At 37.0% G+C, this 24,914-nt stretch overlaps 1 protein-coding gene across 2 annotated transcripts in view; it reads left to right on the top strand.

The window, feature by feature from the left end:
* The window catches only part of LOC147578237 (uncharacterized), an 85,675-nt gene that overhangs the window by 23,501 nt on the left and 37,260 nt on the right, over window positions 1–24,914 (top strand). The window contains exons 2-3 of one of the 2 annotated variants that reach the window (XM_086717819.1): window positions 15,567–15,828; window positions 16,309–16,483. In XM_086717819.1, the coding sequence (XP_086573945.1) occupies window positions 16,383–16,483 (101 nt within the window). In that variant the 5' untranslated portion in view covers window positions 15,567–15,828; window positions 16,309–16,382. Of the gene's footprint in view, window positions 1–15,566; window positions 16,484–24,914 lie in introns of both variants that reach the window. The other variant, XM_086717818.1, reaches the window with a different exon arrangement.

Genomic DNA, 24,914 nt, shown 5'->3' with positions numbered 1-24,914 from the left:
ACGCGGGGCTCGAACTCACGGACCGCGAGATCGTGACCTGGCTGATGTCGGACGCTTAACCGACTGCGCCACCCAGGCGCCCCATGTGAGACAATTTTTTAAAAACTCTTTAACACCTCCCACCCCACACACACATAGGCGTCTCTGGGGAGCCCTATGCACACCCTAAGAAAATGGAAAACTAGAGAGTGGGGAAAAACATTTTAAATATATATCTTACAAAGGGTTTATATCCAAAATATATAAAGTACTCTTTTAATCCAGTGATATAAAGATCCATAAAGAAGGGGAACAGATTTAAACAAATACTTTGTAACATGAGATCAAGAAATGGTCAATGAGCATATCAAATTATAATGAACATTATTTTTCATTAGAGAAGTGCATATTGAAATATCAATATAATTATACTACACACCAACTAGAATTACTAAAATTATATAACTGACAATTATAAATATTGCTAAATATGGAGCACTTAGAATTTTCACATGTTTCTGGTTAATGTAAAATTTATAACCACTCAAATATTTTTGATGGTTTTTTATAAACTCAAATTTACAATTATGATATGAGTCCCCTGGATATTTACCCACGGTAAATGAAAACTTTTGTCCACAAAAGACTTATATTGGTATTTCATAGCAGCTGTATTAATAATAATTATAAACTGGTAATAATGTGAATGTCTGTCAACAGGTAAATGAATGAACACATTGTGATATATCTGCACAATGGAATGCTAATCAGTAAAAGGAAACAAATTTCTGATATATGTAAATATATAGATGAAGTTCTAAACGTGTTTAGACACAAAAGAGAACGTATGTTAATACAGTTCCACTCATATGAAATTTTAGAAAAGGGAAAAAGCAAATTGTAATTTGTAACTATAGAAGACAAATCCATTTGGGACTTGGGTGTTAGGGGATTGACTGCAAAAAGAATTTTGAGGAATGATGGAATACCTTTACTTCCTAATTCTGGTAGTGTTTACATTGCTGTACATAGTTTTCAAAACTCATGTAACTCTACACTTATAATGAACACATTTACGTGAACTATATTTCAATAAGGTTTATACTAAAAATCATAAATCTGTTAAAAGGCATCGAAGATTTGCATAGGTACTGGCAAATTTGGAAGCCAAACTTTAAAAAGAAGGAATGCTCAAAGAAGCGAGCCTGTCATCGATGCTGCTTTTAGCTCAAATTATAGGAATTGCCAATTCTTTCTTTCTTTCTTTCTTTCTTTCTTTCTTTCTTTCTTTCTTTCTTTCTTTCTTTCTTTTTATTTATATATGAAATTTATTGTCAAATTGGTTTCCATACAACACCCAGTGCTCATCCCAAAAGGTGCCCTCCTCAATACCCATCACCCACCCTCTCCTCCCTCCCACCCCCCATCAACCCTCACTTTGCTCTCAGTTCTCAACAGTCTCTTATGCTTTGGCTCTCTCCCACTCTAACCTCTTTTTTTTTTTTCCTTCCCCTCCCCCATGGGTTCCTGTCAAGTTTCTCAGGATCCACATAAGAGTGAAACCATATGGTATCTGTCTTTCTCTGTATGGCTTATTTCACTTAGCATCACACTCTCCAGTTCCATCCACGTTGCTACAAAAGGCCATATTTCATTTTTTCTCATTGCCACGTAGTATTCCATAGTGTATATAAACCACAATTTCTTTATCCATTCATCAGTTGATGGACATTTAGGCTCTTTCCATAATTTGGCTATTGTTGAGAGTGCTGCTATGAACATTGGGGTACAAGTGCCCCTATGCATCAGTACTCCTGTGTCCCTTGGATAAATTCCTAACAGTGCTATTGCTGGGTCATAGGGTAGGTCTATTTTTAATTTTCTGAGGAACCTCCACACTGCTTTCCAGAGCGGCTGCACCAATTTGCATTCCCACCAACAGTGCAAGAGGGTTCCCGTTTCTCCACATCCTCTCCAGCATCTATAGTCTCCTGATTTGTTCATTTTGGCCACTCTGACTGGCGTGAGGTGATACCTGAGTGTGGTTTTGATTTGTATTTCCCTGATAAGGAGCGACGCTGAACATCTTTTCATGTGCCTGTTGGCCATCCGGATGTCTTCTTTAGAGAAGTGTCTATTCATGTTTTCTGCCCATTTCTTCACTGGGTTATTTGCTTTTCGGGTGTGGAGTTTGGTGAGCTCTTTATAGATTTTGGATACTAGCCCTTTGTCCGATATGTCATTTGCAAATATCTTTTCCCATTCCGTTGGTTGCCTTTTAGTTTTGTTGGTTGTTTCCTTTGCTGTGCAGAAGCTTTTTATCTTCATAAGGTCCCAGTAATTCACTTTTGCTTTTAATTCCCTTGCCTTTGGGGATGTGTCGAGTAAGAGGTTGCTACGGCTGAGGTCAGAGAGGTCTTTTCCTGCTTTCTCCTCTAAGGTTTTGATGGTTTCCTGTCTCACATTCAGGTCCTTTATCCATTTTGAGTTTATTTTTGTGAATGGTGTGAGAAAGTGGTCTAGTTTCAACCTTCTGCATGTTGCTGTCCAGTTCTCCCAGCACCATTTGTTAAAGAGACTGTCTTTTTTCCATTGGATGTGCTTTCCTGCTTTGTCAAAGATGAGTTGGCCATACGTTTGTGGGTCTAGTTCTGGGGTTTCTATTCTATTCCATTGGTCTATGTGTCTGTTTTTGTGCCAATACCATGCCGTCTTGATGATGACAGCTTTGTAGTAGAGGCTAAAGTCTGGGATTGTGATGCCTCCTGCTTTGGTCTTCTTCTTCAAAATTACTTTGGCTATTCGGGGCCTTTTGTGATTCCATATGAATTTTAGGATTGCTTGTTCTAGTTTCGAGAAGAATGCTGGTGCAATTTTGATTGGGATTGCATTGAATGTGTAGATAGCTTTGGGTAGTATTGACATTTTGACAATATTTATTCTTCCAATCCATGAGCAGGGAATGTCTTTCCATTTCTTTAAATCTTCTTCAATTACCTTCATAAGCTTTCTATAGTTTTCAGCATACAGATCCTTTACATCTTTGGTTAGATTTATTCCTAGGTATTTTATGCTTCTTGGTGCAATTGTGAATGGGATCAGTTTCTTTACTTGTCTTTCTGTTGCTTCATTGTTAGTGTATAAGAATGCAACTGATTTCTGTACATTGATTTTGTATTCTGCAACTTTGCTGAATTCATGTATCAGTTCTAGTAGACTTTTGGTGGAGTCTGTCGGATTTTCCATGTATAATATCATGTCATCTGCAAAAAGCGAAAGCTTGACTTCATCTTTGCCAATTTGGATGCCTTTGATTTCCTTTTGTTGTCTGATTGCTGATGCTAGAACTTCCAGCACTATGTTAAACAACAGCGGTGAGAGTGGGCATCCCTGTCGTGTTCCTGATCTCAGGGAAAAAGCTCTCAGTTTTTCCCCGTTGAGGATGATGTTAGCTGTGGGCTTTTCATAAATGGCTTTTATGATCTTTAAGTATGTTCCTTCTATCCCGACTTTCTCAAGGGTTTTTATTAAGAAAGGGTGCTGGATTTTGTCAAAGGCCTTTTCTGCATCGATTGACAGGATCATATGGTTTTTCTCTTTTTTTTTGTTAATGTGATGTATCACGTTGATTGATTTGCGAATGTTGAACCAGCCCTGCATCCCAGGAATGAATCCCACTTGATCATGGTGAATAATTCCTTTTATATGCCGTTGAATTTGATTTGCTAGTATCTTATTGAGAATTTTTGCATCCATATTCATCAGGGATATTGGCCTGTAGTTCTCTTTTTTTACTGGGTCTCTGTCTGGTTTAGGAATCAAAGTAATACTGGCTTCATAGAATGAGTCTGGAAGTTTTCCTTCCCTTTCTATTTCTTGGAATAGCTTGAGAAGGATAGGTATTATCTCTGCTTTAAACGTCTGGTAGAACTCCCCTGGGAAGCCGTCTGGTCCTGGACTCTTATTTGTTGGGAGATTTTTGATAACCGATTCAATTTCTTCGCTGGTTATGGGTCTGTTCAAGCTTTCTATTTCCTCCTGATTGAGTTTTGGAAGAGTGTGGGTGTTCAGGAATTTGTCCATTTCTTCCAGGTTGTCCAATTTGTTGGCATATAATTTTTCATAGTATTCCCTGATAATTGTTTGTATCTCTGAGGGATTGGTTGTAATAATTCCATTTTCATTCATGATTTTATCTATTTGGGTCATCTCCCTTTTCTTTTTGAGAAGCCTGGCTAGAGGTTTGTCAATTTTGTTTATTTTTTCAAAAAACCAACTCTTGGTTTCGTTGATCTGCTCTACAGTTTTTTTAGATTCTATATTGTTTATTTCTGCTCTGATCTTTATTATTTCTCTTCTTCTGCTGGGTTTAGGCTGCCTTTGCTGTTCTGCTTCTAGTTCCTTTAGGTGTGCTGTTAGATTTTGTATTTGGGATTTTTCTTGTTTCTTGAGATAGGCCTGGATTGCAATGTATTTTCCTCTCAGGACTGCCTTCGCTGCGTCCCAAAGCGTTTGGATTGTTGTATTTTCATTTTCGTTTGTTTCCATATATTTTTTAATTTCTTCTCTAATTGCCTGGTTGACCCACTCATTCGTTAGTAGGGTGTTCTTTAACCTCCATGCTTTTGGAGGTTTTCCAGACGTTTTTCTGTGGTTGATTTCAAGCTTCATAGCATTGTGGTCTGAAAGTATGCATAGGAATTGCCAATTCTTAAAGGAGGTGCTGACGTGGTACAAAACCAAGCATCACTTTCTGTGGAGTCAATAGTAGTACACTGACAAATACTGCAGTAATTGCCCTAGGAAGGAGGTGAGACCTTGGGCAATAACCCACTTTCAGTCAGGACTCTGAAAGGCGTGAGGCTGAGGTACATGTAGAATTTCCATTGTACAGTTTGAAGCCAAGCTTCAGATCATATATTCCTTAGATGAGTCCGCCTACTGTGGGATCTCCAGCTCCTTTAGCCTATCTTCCTAAGAGAAGCATGAGCAAATCCGATCTGGAGAAAGGTCCCATCACCCAGAGTCTCTAATTATATCTACAGTTTTTCACATTAAATATCACAGTACGGGGCGCCTGGGTGCTCAGTCAGTTAAGTGTCCGACTCCAGCTCAGGTCATGATCTCACGGCTCATGAGTTCGAGCCCTGTGACGGGCTTTGTGCTGACAGCTCAGAGCCTGGAGCCTGCTTCAGATTCTGGGTCTCCCTCTCTCTCTGTCCCCATCCCCCACTTGTACTCTCTGTCTCTCAAAAACATTTAAAAAAAGTGAAATACCACATTAATATATCTGACAACCAGATGAGTATATGGGCAGGTGAGGGGGGATGACAAAATACCAAGAACTTACTTTAGATAACCAAGAAAGCCAAATAATGGACTTCACAGACATGGACTTTAAAACCATACAGATGGATTTGTTAGGCCAAAACACATAATAGCTGAAAATAATATTCACTTAATAGATAAGATGTAAAGGAAAAGAGAGTAAAAAATTTGTCAAAAGAAAATATTACAGTGATGCCATAGAGAAGCAAAAAGATGGATGTCAGAAGAAGGACCATAAGAGATACGTGGACTACATAGTGAAAAAGACTGATTGGAGTGAAAAACAGGGTGGAGAGAGAATGGGGCTGAACAGTACTTAAAGAGATGTGGCTGAAGGATGCTAGAAGATTGAAGAAAGATCAACCTGCAAATTAAAAAAAAAAGTTTTATGAACATAAATTTATGAAGGTAAATTAAAACATACGTAAGTATATTACAGCAAAGCTAGTAAAAATTAATGACAAGGAGAAAGTCTTCAAAACATCCAAAGAGAAGAAACATTGTGTTTAAAGGGGGAACATGGGACACCACCTGGGTGACTCAGTCGGTTAAGTGTCTGACTCTTTATTTCAGCTCAGGTCATGATCTTTCAGTTTGTGAGATCGAGCACCATATAGGGCTCTGTGCTGAATGTGGAGCCTGCTTGGAATTCTCTTTCTCCCTCTCTCTCTCTGCCCCTCCCTGACTCGCATGCACACGTGTCTCTTCCTTTCTCTCTCTCTCTCAAAATAAATAAACATTAAAAAGGGGGGGAACATAACATTTACAAGTGACTTGCTAACAGAGATGATGGAAATCAGAATGCAATGGAATAATGTATTCAAAGAACTAAAAGAAAATAATTGCCAACTTAAACCTGTGTATCAAGTCAATCTATCAAGATTAAGTAAAAATAGCAACATTTTTGGACCTATAAGGCCAAGAAATTTCACCATTAGGTCTTCACTAAAGAAAATATTAAAGGGGGTTGTTTGTGCAAAGTTAAGATTCCAGAGGCAGTATTAGAAATTAAAGAATAAACAGGAACAGAATGGATATATAAATGGGTAAGTCTAAATTACTGTTGATTGTACAAAATCATCATCATCATTATCAATCACACCTTCCTAGGCCTAAAATATATGCAGAAGCAAAATATATGAAAAAATACACAAATCAAAATAAATGGAATAAAAATTTTTGAATTTCCCTTAATTGCTCAGGAAATGTACAGATTTTGGTTTAAAAATTTTTTTAATGTTTATTGATTTTTGAGAGAGAGAGAGACAGAGCATGAGTAGGGGAGGAGCAGAGAGAGGGGGAGACACAGAACCTGAAGCAGGCTCCAGGCTCTGAGCTGTCAGCACAGAGTCCAACGCAGGGCTCGAACTCACGAACTGTGCGATCATGACCTGAGCCAAAGTCGGATGCTTAAGTGACTGAGCCACCCAGGCACCCCCCAGATTTTGATTTTAGTAAGGGGTACATGCTGGAATCTGTAGGGAACCCCTAAGACATTAGTATGAGAATGTGTAAGAGATAATAAAAGGAAAAATGGAATAATAAAAATTAAGCCAAAACAAAGCAAGAGGATTGAAAAAGTAATAGTGCAAGTGAGATAAATGTGACTGTATCTCTATTTCATGGATTTAAGTCAAATGTATCAATAATTATAATAAATATTAACTATAAATTCTCTAAAAGGCAAACACTGCTACAGCTCAATAACAGAATAGCAAATAATGTGATAAAAATGTGCAGAGAACTTCTTAAATTTATTTATTTAAATATAGGAGGGGCGCCTGGGTGGCGCAGTCGGTTAAGCGTCTGACTTCAGCCAGGTCACGATCTCGCGGTCCGTGAGTTCGAGCCCCGCGTCAGGCTCTGGGCTGATGGCTCGGAGCCTGGAGCCTGTTTCCGATTCTGTGTCTCCCTCTCTCTCTGCCCCTCCCCCGTTCATGCTCTGTCTCTCTCTGTCCCAAAAATAAATTTAAAAAAACGTTGAAAAAAAAATTAAATATAGTTGAATGTAACATGGTATGAATTTAAAGTTTACAATGCATTGATTAGATACAGTTGTATATTGCAATATGTTTAACATCTTAGCATTAGCTAATACTTCCATCATATCACATAACTATCATTTCTTTATTGTAAAAACAATTAAGGTCTAGTCTCTTAGCGCTTTTGAAGTTTATAATACAATATTGTTGATTATAACCGCTCTACTATACATTAGATCTCCAGAATGTGTTTATCTACTAGTTTCAAGTTTGTACCCTTAAACATCCCAGTTCTCCTACTCCTCAATCCCTGCTAACCTCAATTCTATGCTCTGTACAAGTTTAGCTTTTTAAGATTCCATATACAAGTGATATAATGTGGTGTTTCTCTTTATCTCTCTAACTTACCTCACTTAGCGTAATGCCCTCAAAGTCCATCCATGTTGTTGCAAACGGCAGGATTTCCTTCTTTCTCCTGGCTGAATAGTATTCCATTGTATGTGTACACATACACATACACACATACACATCTATATCTTCTTCATTTACCCACTGAGGGACACTTAGGGTGTTTCCATATGTAAAAATGCTGTAGTAAATACTGCAATGAATATGGAATTGCAGGTATCTTTTTGAAATCCTGATTTCATTTCCTTTGGATGTATACCCAGAAGTGGGATTGCTGGATCATATGATCACTCTATTTTTTGTATTTTGAACTTCCATACTGGTTTCCATAGTATCTGTACAAATTTACATTCTCACCAATAGTGCACTAGGTAGGGTTCCTTTCCCACACATTTTCACCAACAGTTGTTATTTTTTATCTTCTAGATGATAGTATTCTAACAGGTGTGAGGTAGTATTTTATTGTGGTTTTGACTTAGATTTTCCTGATGATTAGTAATGGTGAACACTTTTCATGTACTTGTTATCTATTTGTATATCTTCTTTGGAAAAATACCTATTGAGTTACTTTGCCCATTTAAAATTTTTTTTTACATTTTTTTATTTTTCAGAGAGAGACAGTGCAAGTGCGGGAGGGGCAGAGAGAGAGAGGGAGACACAGAATCTGAAGCAGGCTCTAGGCTCTGAGCTGTCAGCACAGAGACTGATGTGGGGCTCGAACTCACGGACTGTGAGATCAGGACCTGAGCTGAAGCCGGACACTTAGGCAACTGAGCCACCTAGGCACCCCTACTTTGACCATTTTTAATTTGATTTTCTTTTGTTATTGGCTTGCGTGAGCTTTTGGATATTTTAGATATTATCCCATATGCAATATATGGCTTGAAAATATTTTTTCTCCTTTTCTGTAGGTTGACTTTTCATTTTGCTGATTTTTTCTTATGCTGTGCAGAATTTTTTTTGTTTCATGTAGCTTCACTTGTTTATTTTTGCTTTTCTTGATTATGTTTCTGATGTCATATACAAAAATAATCATTGCTAAGACCAATGCCAAGTGAATTCTTCTCTGTGTTTTCTTGTAGAAGATTTGCAATGTCAGGTCTTATGTTTATGTTTTAATTTATGTTGAGTTATTTTTAATGAATGCTGTAAGATCGCAGTCTGATTTCATTTTTTTGCACGTGATGATCCACTTTTTGCATCACCATTTGTTGAAGAGGCTTTCATTTCCCCATTGAGTGTTCTTGGACCATTGTCAAATATTAGTTGACCATATCTGCAGGGGTTTATTTCTGGGCTCTCTTCCATTGGTCTAAGTGTCTATTCTTATGTCAGTACCATACTATTTTAATTACTAGAGCTTTGTATTATAGTGTGAAATCATGAAGTGTGATGTCTCCAGCTTTGTTTGTTCCCCCCAGAATTGCTTTGAATATTTGGGGTCTTCTCTGGTTTCACACAAATTTTAGAATTATTTTTTTCTCTTTCTGTGAAAATTGCCTTTATGATTTTGATAGGGATTACATGGAATTTATAAATATACTTAGTGGCATGATATTTTAACAATATTAATTCTCCTGACCATGAACATGGGATATCTTTCCATTTATTGTGTCTTCTTGAACTTATTTCATCAAAGTCTTGTAGTTTTCATTGTGCTGAATGTCCACTTCCTTGGTTAAATTATTAAGTATTTTACTGTTTTTCATGATACTGTGAATAGGATAGTTTTATTCCTTTTTTCATATATTTCATTGTTAGAGTATACAAACACAACTGATTTCTCTATGTTGATTTTATATCTTGCAACTTTCCTGAGCTTGATTGGTTCTACAGGTTTTGGGTTAAGTCTTTACTATTTTCTACATATAAGACCATATCACCTACAAATAATGACAGTTTTACTTCTTCCTTTCTAATTTGGATGCTTTTTATTTCTTTTTTAAAAAATAATTTATTTTTTAATTTACATCTGCGTTAGCATATAGTGCAACAATGATTTCAGGAGTAGATTTCTTTTTTTTTTTTTAAGTTTATTTATTTTTGACAGAGACATAGTGTGAGCATGAACTGGGGAGGGGGCAGAGAGAGGGAGACACAGAATCTGAAGCAAGCTTCAGGTTCCAAGCTGTCAGCACAGAGCCTGACACGGGGCTTGAACTGATGAACCGCGAGATCATGACCTGGGCCGAAGTTGGACGTTCAACCGACTGAGCCACCCAGGTGCCCCTCAGGAGTAGATTTCTTAATTCCCCTGACCCATTTAGTCCATCCCCCCTCCCACAACCCCTCCAGTAACCCTCTATTCTCCATATTTAGGAGTCTCTTATGTTTTGTCCCCCTCCCTGTTTTTATATTATTTTTACTTCCCTTCCCTTATGTTCATCTGTTTTTTATCTTTAAGTCCTCATATGAGTGAAGTCATATCATATTTGTCTTTCTCTGACTAATTTTGCTTAGCATAATAGTCTCTAGTTCCATCCACGTAGTTGCAAATGGCAAGATTTCATTCTTGTTGATTGCCGAGTAATACTCCATTGTGTGTGTGTGTGTGTGTGTGTGTGTGTGTGTGTGTGTGTGTATACCACATCTTCTTAATCCATTCATCCATAGATGGACATTTGGACTCCTTCCATACTTTGGCTATTGTCAATAGTGCTGCTATAAACATTGGAGTGCATGTGCCCCTTTGAAACAGCATACCTATATCCCTTGGATAAATACCTAGTAGTGCAATTGCTGGGTTGTAGGGTAGTTCTCTTTTTAAGTTTTTGAGAAACCTCCATACTGTTTTCCAGAGTGGCTGCATTAGTTTTCATTCCCACCAGCGGTGCAAAAGAGATCCTCTTTCTCCACATCCTCACCAACATCTGTTGTTGCCTAAGTTGTTAACTTTAGCCATTCTGACAGATGTGAGGTGGTATCTCATTGTGGTTTTGATTTGTATTTCCCTGATGAGTGATGTTGAGCATTTTTTCATGTGTCAGTTGGCCATCTGGATGTCTTCTTTGGAGACACTTCTTTGGAGAAGTGTCTATTCATGGCCATTTCTTCACTGGATTATTTGTTTTTGGGTGTTGAGTTTGATAAGTTCTTTATAGATTTTGGATACTAAGCCTTTATCTGATATGTCATTTGCAAATATCTTCTCCCATTCCATCAGTTGCCTTACAGTTTTGCTGATTGTTTCCTTCACCGTGCAGAAGCTTTTTATTTTGATGAGGTCCCACTAGTTCATTTTTATTTTTGTTTCCCTTGCCTCCAGACACGTGTTGAGTAAGAAGTTGCTATGGCCAAGGTCGAAGAGATTTTTGCCTGCTTTCTCCTCGAGGATTTTGATGGCTTCCTGTCTTACGTTTAGGTCTTTCATCCATTTTGAGTTTATTTTTGTGTATGGTGTAAGAAAGTGGTTCAGGTTCATTTTTCTGCATGTCGCTGTCCAGTTTTCCCAGCACCACTTGCTGAAGACACTGTCTTTATTCCATTGGATAGTCTTTCCTGCTTTGTCAAAGATTAGTTGGCCATACATTTGTGGGTCGATTTCTGGGTTCTCTATTCTGTTCCATTGATCTGAGTGTCTGTTTTTGTGCCAGTACTATACTATCTTGATAGATGAGAGCTTTGTAATACAGCTTGAAGTCCAGGATTGTGATGCTTCCAGCTTTGTTTTTGTTTTTCAAAATTGCTTTGGCTATTTGGTGTCTTTTCTGGTTTCATACAAATTTTAGAATTGTTTGTTGTGGCTCTGTGAAGAATGATGGTGTTATTTTGATAGCTATTTCATTGAATATGTAGATTGCTTTTGGTAGTATTGACATTTTAACAATATTTGTTCTTCCTATCCAGGAGCATGGAATATTTTTCCATTTTGTTTGTCTGTCTTCTTCAATTTCTTTCATAAACCTTCTATAGTTTTAAGTTTATAGATTTTTCACCTCTTCAGTTAGATTTATTCCTAGGTATTTTATTGTTTTTGGTGCAATTGTAAGTGGGATTGATTCCTTGATTTCTCTTTCTGGTCTTCATTGTTGGATGTATAAGAATGCAACTGATTTCTGTGCATTGATTTTATATCCTGCAACTTTACTGAATTCATGGATTAGTTCTAGCAATTTTTGGTGGAATCTTTTGGGTTTTCCATGTAGATTATCATGTCATCTACAAAGAGTGAAAGTTTGACCTCCTACTGGCCAATTTGGATGGCTTTTATTTCTTTGTGTTGTCTGATTGCAGAGGCTAAGACTTCTAGTACTATGTTGAATAACAGTGGCAAGACTGGGCATCCCTGTCTTCTTCCTGACCTTATGGAGAAAGCTCTCACTTTTTCCCCATTGAGGATGATATTAGCATTGGGTCTTTCATGCATAGCTTTTGTGATCTCAGGTATGATCTTTCTATCCCTACTTTCTTGAGGGTTTTTGTCAAGAGAGGATGCTGTATTTTGTCAAATGCTTTCTTTGCATCTATTGGGAGGATCATGTGGTTCTTGTCCTTTCTTTTATTGATGTGATGTACCACATTGATCGTTTTGTGGATATTGAGCCAGGCCTGCATCCCAAGTATAAATCCCACTTGGTCATGGTGAATAATTTTTTTAATGTATTATTGGATCTGGTTGGCTAATATATTGTTGAGGATTCTTGCATCCATGTTCATCAGGGAAATTGGTCTATAGTTCTCCTTTTTCATAGGGTCTTTGGTTTTGGAATCAAGGTAATGTTGGCTTCATAGAAAGAGTTTGGAAGTTTTCCTTCCATTTCTATTTTTTGGAACAGCTTCAAGAGAAAGATGTTAACTCTTCCTTAAACGTTTGATAGAATTCCCCTGGAAAGCCATTTGGCCAAGGACTCTTGTTTTTTGGGAGATTTTTGATTACTAATTCAATTTCTTTACTTGTTATGGGTCTGTTAAATATTTCTATTTCTTCCTGTTTCAGGTTTGGTAGTTTCTGTTTCTAGGAATTTGTCCATTTCTTCCAGATTTCCCATTTTATCAGTGTGTAATGCTCATAATATTCTCTTATTATAATTTGTATTTCTGCTGTGTTGGTTGTGATCTCTCCTCTTTCATTCTTGATTTTATTTATTTCGGTCCTTTCCTTTTTCTTTTTGATCAAACTGGCGAGGGTGTATCAATTTTGTTAATTCTTTGAAAGAAGCAGCTTCTGGTTTCATTGATCTGTTGTTGGGTTTTTTTTTGTTTTTTTTGTTTTTTGTTTTTTTTGTTTTTTTGTGTGTGTTTTTTGTTTGTTTCAATAGCATTGATTTCTGCTCTAATCTTTATTATTTCCTTTCTTTTGCTGGTTTTTGGTTTATTTGCTGTTCTTTTCCAGCTTCTTAAGGTGTAAGGTTAGGTTGTGTATCTGAGACCTTTCTTCCTTCTTTAGGAAGACTTGGATTGCTATATACTTCCCTCTTATGACCGTCTTTGCTGAGTCCCAGAGGTTTGGGGCTGTGGTGTTATCGTTTTCATTGGCTTCCAGGTGCTTTCGAATTTCCTCTTTAACTTCTTGGTTATCCCATTCATTCTTCAGTAGGATGGCCTTTAGTCTCCAAGTATTTGTTATCTTCCCACATTTTTTCTTGTGGTTGATTTTGAGTTTCATAGCGTTGTGGTCTGAAAATATGCACGGTATGATCTCAGTCTTTTTGTACTTGTTTAGGGCTGTTTTGTGTCCCAGTATGTGATCTATTCTGGAGAATGTTCCATGTGCACTGGATAAGTAGGTGTATTCCACTGCTTTAGGATGCAATTTTCTGAATATATCTGTTAAGTCTATCTGGTCCAGTGTGTCATTCAAAGCTATTGTTTCCTTGTTGATTTTCTGTTTAGGTGGCCTGTCCATTGCTCTAAGTGGGGTGTTGAAGTCCCTACAACTGTGGTATTATTATCAGTGAGTTTCTTTATGTTTGTAATTAATTGATTTATATATTTGGGTGCTGCCACATTTGGAGTGTAAGTGTTTACAATTGTTAGATCTTCTTGGTGGATAGACCACTTAAGTATGATATAATGCCCTTCTTCATTTCTTGTTACAGTCCTTATTTTAAAAAAAATTTTTTTTTTCAACGTTTATTTATTTTTGGGACAGAGAGAGACAGAGCATGAACGGGCGAGGGGCACAGAGAGAGGGAGACACAGAATCGGAAACAGGCTCCAGGCTCCGAGCCATCAGCCCAGAGCCCGACGCGGGGCTCAAACTCACGGACCGCGAGATTGTGACCTGGCTGAAGTCGGACGCTTAACCGACTGCGCCACCCAGGCGCCCCCAGTCCTTATTTTAAAGTCTAGATTGTCTGATATAAGTATGGCTACTCCAGCTTTCTTTTGTTGACCATTAGCATGATAGATGGTTCTCCATCCCCTTACTTTCAATCTGAAGGCGTCTTTAGGTCTAAAGTGGGTGTCTTGTAAACAGCATATAGATGGATCTTATTTTCTTATCCATTCTGTTACCTTATGTCTATTTATTGGAGCATTTAGTCCATTAACATTTAGAGTGAATACTGAAAGATATGAACTTTTTTCCATTGTGTTGCCTGTAGAGTTGGAGTTTCTGGTAGTGTTCCCTAGTCCTTTCTAGTCTTTGTGCTTTTGGTCTTTTTTGTTTTGTTTTGTCTTTTCTCCCTTCAGAGAGTCCCCCTTAAAATTTCTTGCAGGGCTGGTTTAGTGGTCACGAACTCCTTTAAGTTTTGTCTGTCTGGGAAACTTTTTCTCTCTCCTTCTATTTTGAATGACAGCCTTGCTGGAGAAAGAATTCTTCACTGCATATTTTTTCTGATTCAGCACACTGAATATATCCTGCCACTCCTTTCTGGCTTGCCAAGTTTCTGTGGATAGGTTTCTGCAAACCTGATCTGTGTTCCCTTGTAGGTTAAGGACTTTTTTTCCCTTGCTACTTTCATGATTCTCTCCTTGCCTGACTATTTTGTGAATTTGAGTATGATATGCCTTGTTGATGGTCAGTTTTGTTGAATCTAATGGGAGTCCTCTGTGTTTTCTGGATTTTGAGGTCTGTGTCTTTCCCCAGGTTAGGAAAGTTTTCTGCTATGATGTACTCACATAACCCTTCTACCCCTTTTTCTCTCTCTTCATCTTTTTGGGACCCATATGATTTTGATGTTACTTTTTAATGAGTCACTGATTTTTCTAATTCTTAAATCATGCTCTTTTGCCTTAGTCTCCCTCTTTTTTTCTGCTTCATTATTCTCCTAGAGGACAAGTTTGTTCTTTATATTGCTGATTTACTGCTCTGCCGCATCCATCTTTGCCTCCGTGGCATCCATTCGAGATTGCAGCTCAGTTATCCATTTTTTAAATTTCTTCCTGACTAGCTTTTTCTTCTTTTATATCCTCAGAAAGGGATTCTAATCTGTTTTCAACCTCAGCTAGTATTCTTATTATTGTGATTCTAAATTCTAGATCAGACATCTTGCTTGTGTCTGTTGATTAAGTCCCTGGCTGTCATATCTTTCTGCTCTTTCTTTTGGGGTGAGTTCCTTCATTTCATCATTTTGAAGGAAAAGGAATTAGTGAGATAAAAAAATTAAAATTATAAAATAAAAACAACACACACAAAAATCCAATAAATGATGCTAGATCCTAGGTGTGTTTTGGTCTAGTTGTTGAAAAGGGCTTGATAGATTAGTGAAAAAAGGGAAAGATAAAAAAAAAGAAAAAAGAAAAAAGGAAAATGTTTGAAAATTTGAAAGAAATGAATACAATGAAATAGAATTAAATGACATGATGGAAGTAAAATACAATTTGAAAAGTTTACAAAACAGTAAAAAATATAGTAGAAAAAAATTAAAGAAATTTTTTTATAAAAATTGAAAATAAAAATAATTTTTTTCTCTTTCTGTATTCAAGCAAAAGAAAAGAAAAAGAAAACAAATTGAATAGATGGACCAGCAAAGACTGAAATACAATTGAAATTACATCAGTTTCCCCTAGAAGCAAACTATGAAGCACTTTATAGTCCATAAACTAAGCAGGCGGAGAAACTTGTGTGGTGGAGAAACTTGTGTTCCTGAAGAATGAGGTTGGCCCAGCTGGGCGGGGCTTAGTGTAACAGCTCCGTTCTCCACTAGATGGCACTTCTAGCCTACTGCAGTGGATTGTTGTGTCGCATGTAAGTATGTTTGCGCATGTGTGGGAGGGGTGAGAATGGTGTCACCCAGCTACCCAGTCTCTAGTATCAGAAATCTGTTCTCCCTGATCAGCAATCCCGCACACATCCTTTGTCTCCAGCTTCCATCCACACTCCACTTTTAGACTGTCTGTGACCAAGCCGCCAGGTTACTAGGCGGCATCTCCCTCCTGAGTTTTATCTCAAATGCGGCTGTTTCCCGACCCCTCACTTCTCAGGGACTGCGTCTTTGACCCACTCAGACCTTCTTGGGGAGGGTCTCACCGAGAAATGGCTGGGTGCTGGCCCACCCCCAGGGATGTTTGGGAGACCGCGTCGCTGCTGATGCCCAGAGACCACGGCTGGGTGCCAGCCTGCCCCAGAAAAAGTTCACACGATCACGTAGCAGCAGCATTTCGGGGATTATGAAAAATCACAACACATATCTGGCACCAGGCTTCATCCTTAAGGACCTTGTTCCAGCACCAGTGAATGTGGTGGTTCTCTGGGGTCTGCTGGAACCTTTGCCTGTGGGGTGTTTGCATAGCCTCTACCAGATGTCCTCCCAGCAGGGGAACTGCCTCTCCTCTGTGGCCCAAGGACCTCCCGACCTCACTCTGCTCCTGGGGATTCGCCCTTCCTACCAGAACACCATCAGGTATCAAGCTACAGAGTTTCAGACTCTGAGGTCCCCCTGTTTAGAGTCTTAATGGAATTTAAACCCTCTTCTTTCTCCTTTCTCTTTTTTTTTCCTTCACTTCCTTGTATGCTTTTCTTTTCTCTCCAGCTGCTTTCAGGCGGTTGGGGGTGGGATGCTTTCCTGTACTGTCCCTACCAACCCCCCATCTCCATCCTCTCTCCACAAGCAAAAACAGCTTCTTGCCCTCTGTGGCTTCTCTCCCCTGGTTCACCTCTCTGCCCCACGTACCTGCTGAGTTCTGTGATTCAGGTTGTGCAGATTGTTGTGTTAATCCTCAAATCAGTTTTCTAGGTGTGCAAGATGGTTTAGTGTTGATCTGGCTGTATTTCAGGGATGAGAGACGCAAAAAAAATATGCCATGCTGTTCTGCCAACTTGGCCCCTCTCAGAAAGCCACTTTTTGTTTCTTTATCTTCCTAATATCTCTATCTGTGGCTTCCAGTACTGTGTAGAATAAGAGTGGTGAGGGTGATCTTAGAGGAAAACCTCTCATTATTTCACCATTGAGTTTTATGTTAGCTGTGACACTGTCATATATAATCCTTGTTTTGTTCAGGTATGTTCCTTTATACTCAGTTGACTGAGGGTTTTTTAGCATGAAATGATGTATTTTGTCAAGTGCTTTTTTTTGGATCTATTCATATGATCATAGATTTTATTTTTTCATATTACTAATATGATATATCACATTTATTGATTGTGTTTGCTGCATCCCAGGGATAATCCTGCTTGGGAACGTTGTATGATATTTTTAATGTGTTTTTGAATTCAGTTTCCTGATATTTTGTTTATAATTTTTACACCTATATTCATCAGGGATGTTGGCCTTTAGTTTTCTTCTACTGGCATTTGTATGTGGGTAATGCTAACCTTGTAAAATGAGTTTGGAAATATAACTTCATTTTCAATTTCTTGGAAGAATTTGAGCAAAATTGGCATTAATTCTTTAAATACTTGGTAGAATGCACTAGTGAAACCATTTCATACTGATATTTTCCTTGTTGAGAGGTTTTTGACTAATGATTCAATCACTGTTCTAGTTTGGGTCTGTTTAGACATTCTATTTCTTCATGATCTACCTGTGGTCGGTTATGTTTCTAGGAATTTATCCATTTCTTTTAGATTATCCAGTGCTTTGAGATAAATAGCTTTTTCTTTCTTTCTTTCTTTCTTTCTTTCTTTCTTTCTTTCTTTCTTTCTTTCTTTCTTTCTGTTTTTTAGTTTCAGGTATAGAATTTAGTGATTCATCGCTTACATACAATACCCAGTGCCCATCACAACCAGTGCCCTCCTTAATACCCATCACCCATTTAACCCATCCCCCCACCCACCTCTCCTCCAGCAACCCTCAGCTTATTCTCTATAGTTAAGAGTCTGTCTTATGGCTTGCCTCTCTCTTCCACCCCACCAATGTTAATTTGTTTCATTTCTTAAATTCCACATATGAGTAGAATCATATGGTATTTGTATTTCTTTGACTGACTTATTTCACCTAGCATAATAGTTTCCAGCTCCATCCATGCCATTGCAAATGGCAAGATTTGATTCTTTTTGATGGCTGAGTAATATTCCTATATATATATATATACATATATATATATGTATATATATATATATATATATATATATATATATATATATATATACATATATATATATATTTATGCCACAAGTTCTTTATCTATTCACCATTCAATAGACATTAGGGCTCTTTCCATACTTTGGCTATTGTTAATAATGCTGCTATAAACTGTGGAGTGTGTGTATCCCTTCAAATCAGTATTTTTGTGTCCTTGGGGTAAATACCTCGTAGTGCAATTGCTGGATGGTAGGGTAGTTCTATTTTTAAGTTTTTGAGGAAACGTCCTACTGTTTTCCAGAGTGGCTTCACCAGTTTGCATTCCCACAAACAGTGTAAGAGGGTTCCCCTTTCTCTGCATCATCACCGACATCTGTTTTTCCATGAGTTGTTAATTTTAGCCATTCTGAAAAGTGATCTTTTTATTTGTGTCATTAGTTCTCACATTTCTTTCATTTCCAGTTTTATTTATTTGAGTGAGTTTCCCCTCTGTTTTCTTAGACTAGTGAAGGGTTTGTCAGTTTTATCTTTTCAAAAAGTCAACTCTTAGTTTTTTAAAAATCATTTTGCTATTTTCTATTTCTTTGACTTTTTCTCTAACCTTTGTTATTTTCTTCCTTCTGCTAACTTTGGACTTGGTTTATTACTATTTTTCTAGTTCCTTGAATTGTAAAGTTAGGTTGTTGATTTGAGTTTTTTTAAATGTATTCATTAATCACTATGAATTTCCTTCTTGGTCCTGATTCTTCTACATCCTCTCTGGGGAGTCCACCATAGTGATGGCTGCTGGTTACCTCAATGGAAAATAGCTGCTGGTGTCTTCTGAGGAGTAGACTGTCAGGATCCACACTAACAAACATTTTAGAGTCCTCAACTTTGAACAGTATAGGAGCCTGGGGTTGTTTTGAGGGCTACTGAATTCCTAGGCAGTAAAGCCTGGAAGAGTCCTCTGCAGAACAAGCCAATGGAAAATGTGATGGCACCAACCACGTAGCTAATACTGATAACCCCACCCTTTTACTTTGTTCCTAATCATCTCCAGATATCTTAACTAACACAATCTTCCCAGTGACCCTTTCTGTGTGGTTTATCTTAATTTTTTGCTCCACTGTGTTGCTATAGAATCTTAATGATACTTTTGAGCTCTCTAAGGCCTATTTTCATTTATGGATAACTATTTAAATGTTATGCTTTGTGGGGGGATGAAGATTGATGTATCCTATTCTGTGTCTAGCTGACATTATTCATGTTCATTATACTCAACAGTGGAAAGTTGAAAACTTTCATCAAAATAAGGAACCAGGTAAGAATGTCTTATCTTGCTGCTTCTACTCAGCATAGTATTGGAAGTACTAACCAGAACAATTAAGCTAGAAAACAAAATGAATCAAAATTTGAAAAGAGGAAGCAAAATTGTCTTTGTTTGCAGATGATGTGATCTTATATGTGGAATACCCTAGAGACTCCACCAAAAAATTTTTAGAACTACAACCAGACTCAGTAATGTTACACAATACAAAATCAACATGCAAAAATTATGTGATTCTGTATACTAACAATGAACTATCTGAAAGAGAAATTAAGAAAGCAATTCCAGGGGTGCCCGAGTAGCTCAGTTTGTTAAGTGTCTGACTCTTGATCTCAGCTCAGGTCTTAATCTTGATGTCGTGAGCTCAAGCCCCACATTGGGTTCCATGCCAGGCATGGAGCCTACTTGAAAAAGAAAAAAAGGAAATAATTTCATTTACAGTAGCACCCAAAACAGTAAAATGTTTAAGAATAAATTTAACAGAGAAAAGCTTGAACATTAAAACTCTAAGAAATTAAAGACACAAATAAATGGAAAGATAGCCCATGATCATGATTGAAAGAATTAATATTGTTAAAATATTCTCTCTATCCAAAATGATGTACAGAATCAATTCAATCTCTATAAAAATTACAATGGCATTTTTCACAGAAGTAGACAAAACAATTCCAGAATTCACATGGAGCCACAAAATACCCCAAATAACTAAAGGAATCTTGAGAAAAAAGAAGAACGACATAACACTTCTTGATTTCAAGCTATACTACAAAGTTATAGGATCATAACAGTATGGTACTGGCATGAAAACAGACACACAGACCAACAGAACAAAAAAGTAATCCAGAATTGAACCTACATATATAGTCTACTAATCTTTGGCAAGATTGTCAAGAATACACAATGGAGAAAGGATAGACTCTTCAATAAATAGAGTTAGAAGAACTGGTTATCCACATATGAAAGAGTTATCAACAGTCTACTTATCCTAACTGATAAGGAGTTAATATCAAAAATATAAAAATAACTCATAAAATTCAATAGCAAAAGAAAAAAATCTCATTAAAAATTGGGCAAAGGACCTAAATAGAAATTTTTCCAATGAAGATATACAGATAACCACAAATACACAAAAAGATGCTCAATATGACCAGGGAAATCTTGGGTGAAACCACAATGAAATACATCTCACATCTGTTAGAATAGCTATTAACAACAACAGCAACAAAACAGTTAGTAAGGATGTGGAGAAAAGAGAGCCTTGTATACTGCTGATGGAAATATAAGTTGGTATAGCCATTATGAATAACAGTATGAAATGGAGGTTCATTAAAAAATTAAAACTACCATATAATTCACCAATCCCATTTCTGAGAATATATCTGAAAGAAAAAAAAAATCAAGCAAATTTACTATTCTTTTTCTAATTTCCTGTAGAGGAAGCTTAAGTTACTGTTTTTTAGATCTTAAAATATGCATTCCATGCTATAATTTCTTTCTAAACACTGCTGCTATAGACTGAATATTTGAGTCTTGCTCCCCCACCCCAAATTCACAAATTGAAACCTAATCCTGACATAAGAGTATTTGGAGGTGGGGCACTTGGGAAGTGAGGTTATTAGGGAAGAGCCCTCATAAGTGTGATTAGAATCTTTATAAAAGAGACTGTAGAGGGGCACCTGGGTGGCTCAGTCGGTTGAGCGTCCGACTTCGGCTCAGGTCATGATCTCACGGTCTGTGAGTTCAAGCCCCGTGTCGGGCTCGGTGCTGACAGCTCAGAGCCTGGAACCCATTTCAGATTCTGTGTCTCCCTCTCTCTGACCCCCCCGTTCATGCTCTGTCTCTCTCTGTCTCAAAAATAAATAAAACATTAAAAAATATAAAAAAAAGAGACTGTAGAGATTTTCCTTCCCTCTTTTGATATGTGAGAACATAGCAAAAAATCTATGAACCAAGAATTAGACTCTCATAAGACACTAAATCTGCCAGCGGCTTTATCTTGGATTTCTCAGCCCCCAGAACTATGAGAAATAAATGTTTCTTGTTTATAAACCACCCAATCTGTGGTATTTTGTCATAGCAGCCCAAACAGACTAAAACAACGGCCTTTGCTGAGTTCCACAAATTCTGATAAGTTGTATTTTCATTCAGTTTCAAAACATTTAAAAAATTTTTGAGCTTTCTTCCTTGACCCATGTGTTATTTAATCTTTACGTATATTGGGATTTTCTGGCTATTTTCCTGTTGTTGATACATAGTTTAATTATGTTGCGGTCTGAGAGCATACATTGTATATTTTCATTCTTTTTAATTTCTTAAGGTGTATTTTGTTTCAAAGAATGTGGTCTATCTTAGTAAATATTCCATGTGAACTCGAAAAGTCTGTGTATTCTACCTCTTTTTGATTAGTAGTCTATTGATGTCAATTATATCGAGTTGCTTCATGGTGCTGTTGATTTTAACTATGTCCGTACCAATTTTCTTCCTGCTAGATATGTCCATTTCTGATACTCAGTGTTGAGGTTTCCAACTATATTAGTGAATTCGTTTATTTATCCTTGCAATTTTGATTTCCTATATTTTGATGCTCTGTTGATAGGCACATGCATGTTTTGTATTGTTATGTTTTCTTGGACAATTGAACCATGTCTCATTATGTAACACTGCTCTTCATACCTGATAATTATTCTTGCTCTGAATTCTGCTCTGTCTGAAATTAATATAGCTACTCCAGCTTTCTTTTTTTTTTAAGTTTGTTTGTTTGTTTGTTTGTTTGTTTATTTATTTATTTATTTATTTATTTATTTATTTATTTATTTTGAGAGAGAGAGTACAAGCAGGGGAGGACCAGAGAGAGGGAGAGAGAGCAAATCCTAAGCAGGCTCCAAACTGACAACATGGAGCCCGATGTGGTTCCCCAACCCACGAATCGTGAGATCTTGACCTGAGCTGAAATCAAGAATTGGACGCTTAACCAACTGAGCCACCCAGGTACCCCCTAACTTTCTTTTGATTAGTGTTATCATGGTTATCTTATTTGTTCTTTTACCTTTAACCTACATGTATCCTTGTATTTAAAGTGGGTTACACATAGATAACATGGGTAGGTTTTATTTTTTACATACTCTGATGTAAAAATTCCAGAAATAGCAAAAGTAAAACAACTGGATCATAGTAATTAGTAAGAGTTTATTATAAACACAAAAACAGTTCACAAACTGGGAGCTCTGAAACCAACAGTAGAAAGAGGCTCAGAGGAATATTATTATAAGATAGCTTATATTGTAAGAATGCAGAGGTTGCATCTTTACAATAAGTTGATTACAGTATTAGAGTTTTCCTACTAATAAGGGACTGCCAGTTTGGGGGAATAGCTTGTTTCATTTATGATTTTAAGAGGCATAAGAATGGCTCAAGTTTGACTTGCGTTGCAGAATTGGCTGTATTAAGTTTTCCTTATGTGGTTTAATTGGGTTTTTCTGCTCAGGAAATTTTCATCTCGTTTCCATTCTCTATTTGATTTTAACATCTCTATCTTCTAAATGATGTATATAGGACATTGATGTTTAAAGTTATTGTTATATAGTTCAGTTAATATCTATCATATTTGTTACTGTTATCTATTCCTTGCCATGAATGTTTGTTCAACTTTTTGTGTTCTGCTCTTTTGCTGACCATTGCATTTTTAATTGAACATTTGATATCATCCCACTTTATGTCCTCTCTTACTATATCAGTAATAGGTTGTTTTTTTTAACCTTTTTGAGTTATTATCCTAGAGTTTAAGTGTACATTTACAGCCAATGCAAGTCCATTTTTTAATAAATCTATATCACAACACAGATAATGCAGGTAGCTTATGACAACAAAATATTCCTAATTCTTTTCCATTTTTTTTTCATCGTTACTGCCACTCATTTTACTTATATATAAGCTATAATCATCAAATACATTGTTGATGGTATTTTGAGTAAACCATTATCTGTTAATTAAGAAGAAAAAAATTAGGGGCACCTGCATGGCTCAGTTGGTTAAGTATCTGACTTTGGCTCAGGTCATGATCTCATGGTTTTTGAGTTCAAGTCCCACACTGGGGTCTCTGCTGGTAGTATGAAGCCTGCTTTGGATTCTCTCTGTCTCTTTCTTTCTCTCTCCCCGCCCCCCACCTTGGACAGAGAGATCGGGACAATCTCCTGTTTACACTCTCCATTTCTCTCAAAAATAAGCATTGAAAAAATTTTTTTGAATTAGAGTTTTTATTTTACTTTCACGTATTCCTTCTCTAATGCTCTTTATTTATGTAGATCTCAGTTTCTGACCTGTATTATTTTCTTCACTCTGAGAAAGTTCTTTTACATTTCTTTTTTTCCTTTTTAAAATTTTATTTTAATTCCAATAGAGTTAACATACATTGTCATATTAGTTTCAGGTATGCAGTATAGTGATTCAGTAATTCCATACATCACCCAGTGCTCATAACCCAAGTGCACTCCTTAATTCTCATCACCTTTTTCACCCATTCACATATTCACTTCCCCTTTGGTAACCATCAGTTCTCTTTAGTTAAGAGTCTGTTTCTTGGGTTCTCTCTCTCTCTCTCTCTCTTCTCCCTTGCTTGCTTGTTTTGTTTCTTAACTTCCACATATGAATGAAATCATATGGTATTTGTCTTTCTCTGACTGACTTATTTCCCTTAGCATTATAATCTCTCATTCATGTCATTGTAATTGGCAAGATTTCATTCTTTTAATTGCTGAATAATATTCCATACACACACACATGCCACCTCTTCTTTATGCATTCATCAGTTGATGGACATTTGGGCTGTTTCCACGATTTGGCTATTGTGGATAATGCTGCTATAAATATCAAGGTGCATGTATCCATTTGAATTAGTATTTTTGTATCCTTTGGGTAAATACTTCCATTTTTAACATTTGGGAAACCTCTACACCATTTTCCAGACTGCACCAGTTTGCGTCCCTGGCAATAGTGCAAGACAGTTCTCCTTTCTCTACATCCTTGTCAACAACTGTTGTTTCCTGTGTTATTAATTTTAGCCATTTTGACAAGTATGGGGTGGTATCTCATTGTAGTTTTAATTTGCATTTCCCTGATGGTGAATGATGTTGACCATCTTTTTATGTGTCTATTGGCCATCTGTACATCTTCTTTGGGAAATTTCCTATTCATGTCTTCTGCCCATTTTTTTAACTGGGTCATTTAATTTTTTGGTGTTGAATTTGATAAGTTCTTTATATATTTTGAATACTAACCATATGCATGTTATGATCTTATTCATTTGTGTTTGCTGAGGCCTGTTTTCTGAATATGTGATGTGTTCTGGAGACTCTCCAATGTGTACTTGAAAAGGATGTGTATTCTGCTGTTTTAAGATGGGATGTTCTGAATATATCTGTTAATTCCATCTGGTCCAGTGTGTCATTCAAAGCCATTGTTTCCTTGATTTTCTGCTTAGATCTGTCCATTGATGTAAGTGGGGTG

Source organism: Puma concolor, chromosome C1, assembly GCF_028749965.1.
Source record: "Puma concolor isolate L17-30 chromosome C1, mPumCon1.1.hap2, whole genome shotgun sequence".
Lineage (NCBI taxonomy): Eukaryota > Metazoa > Chordata > Mammalia > Carnivora > Felidae > Puma > Puma concolor.
The sequence above is the reverse complement of the archived record's forward strand: the minus strand, read 5'-3'. Positions and strand labels throughout refer to the sequence as shown.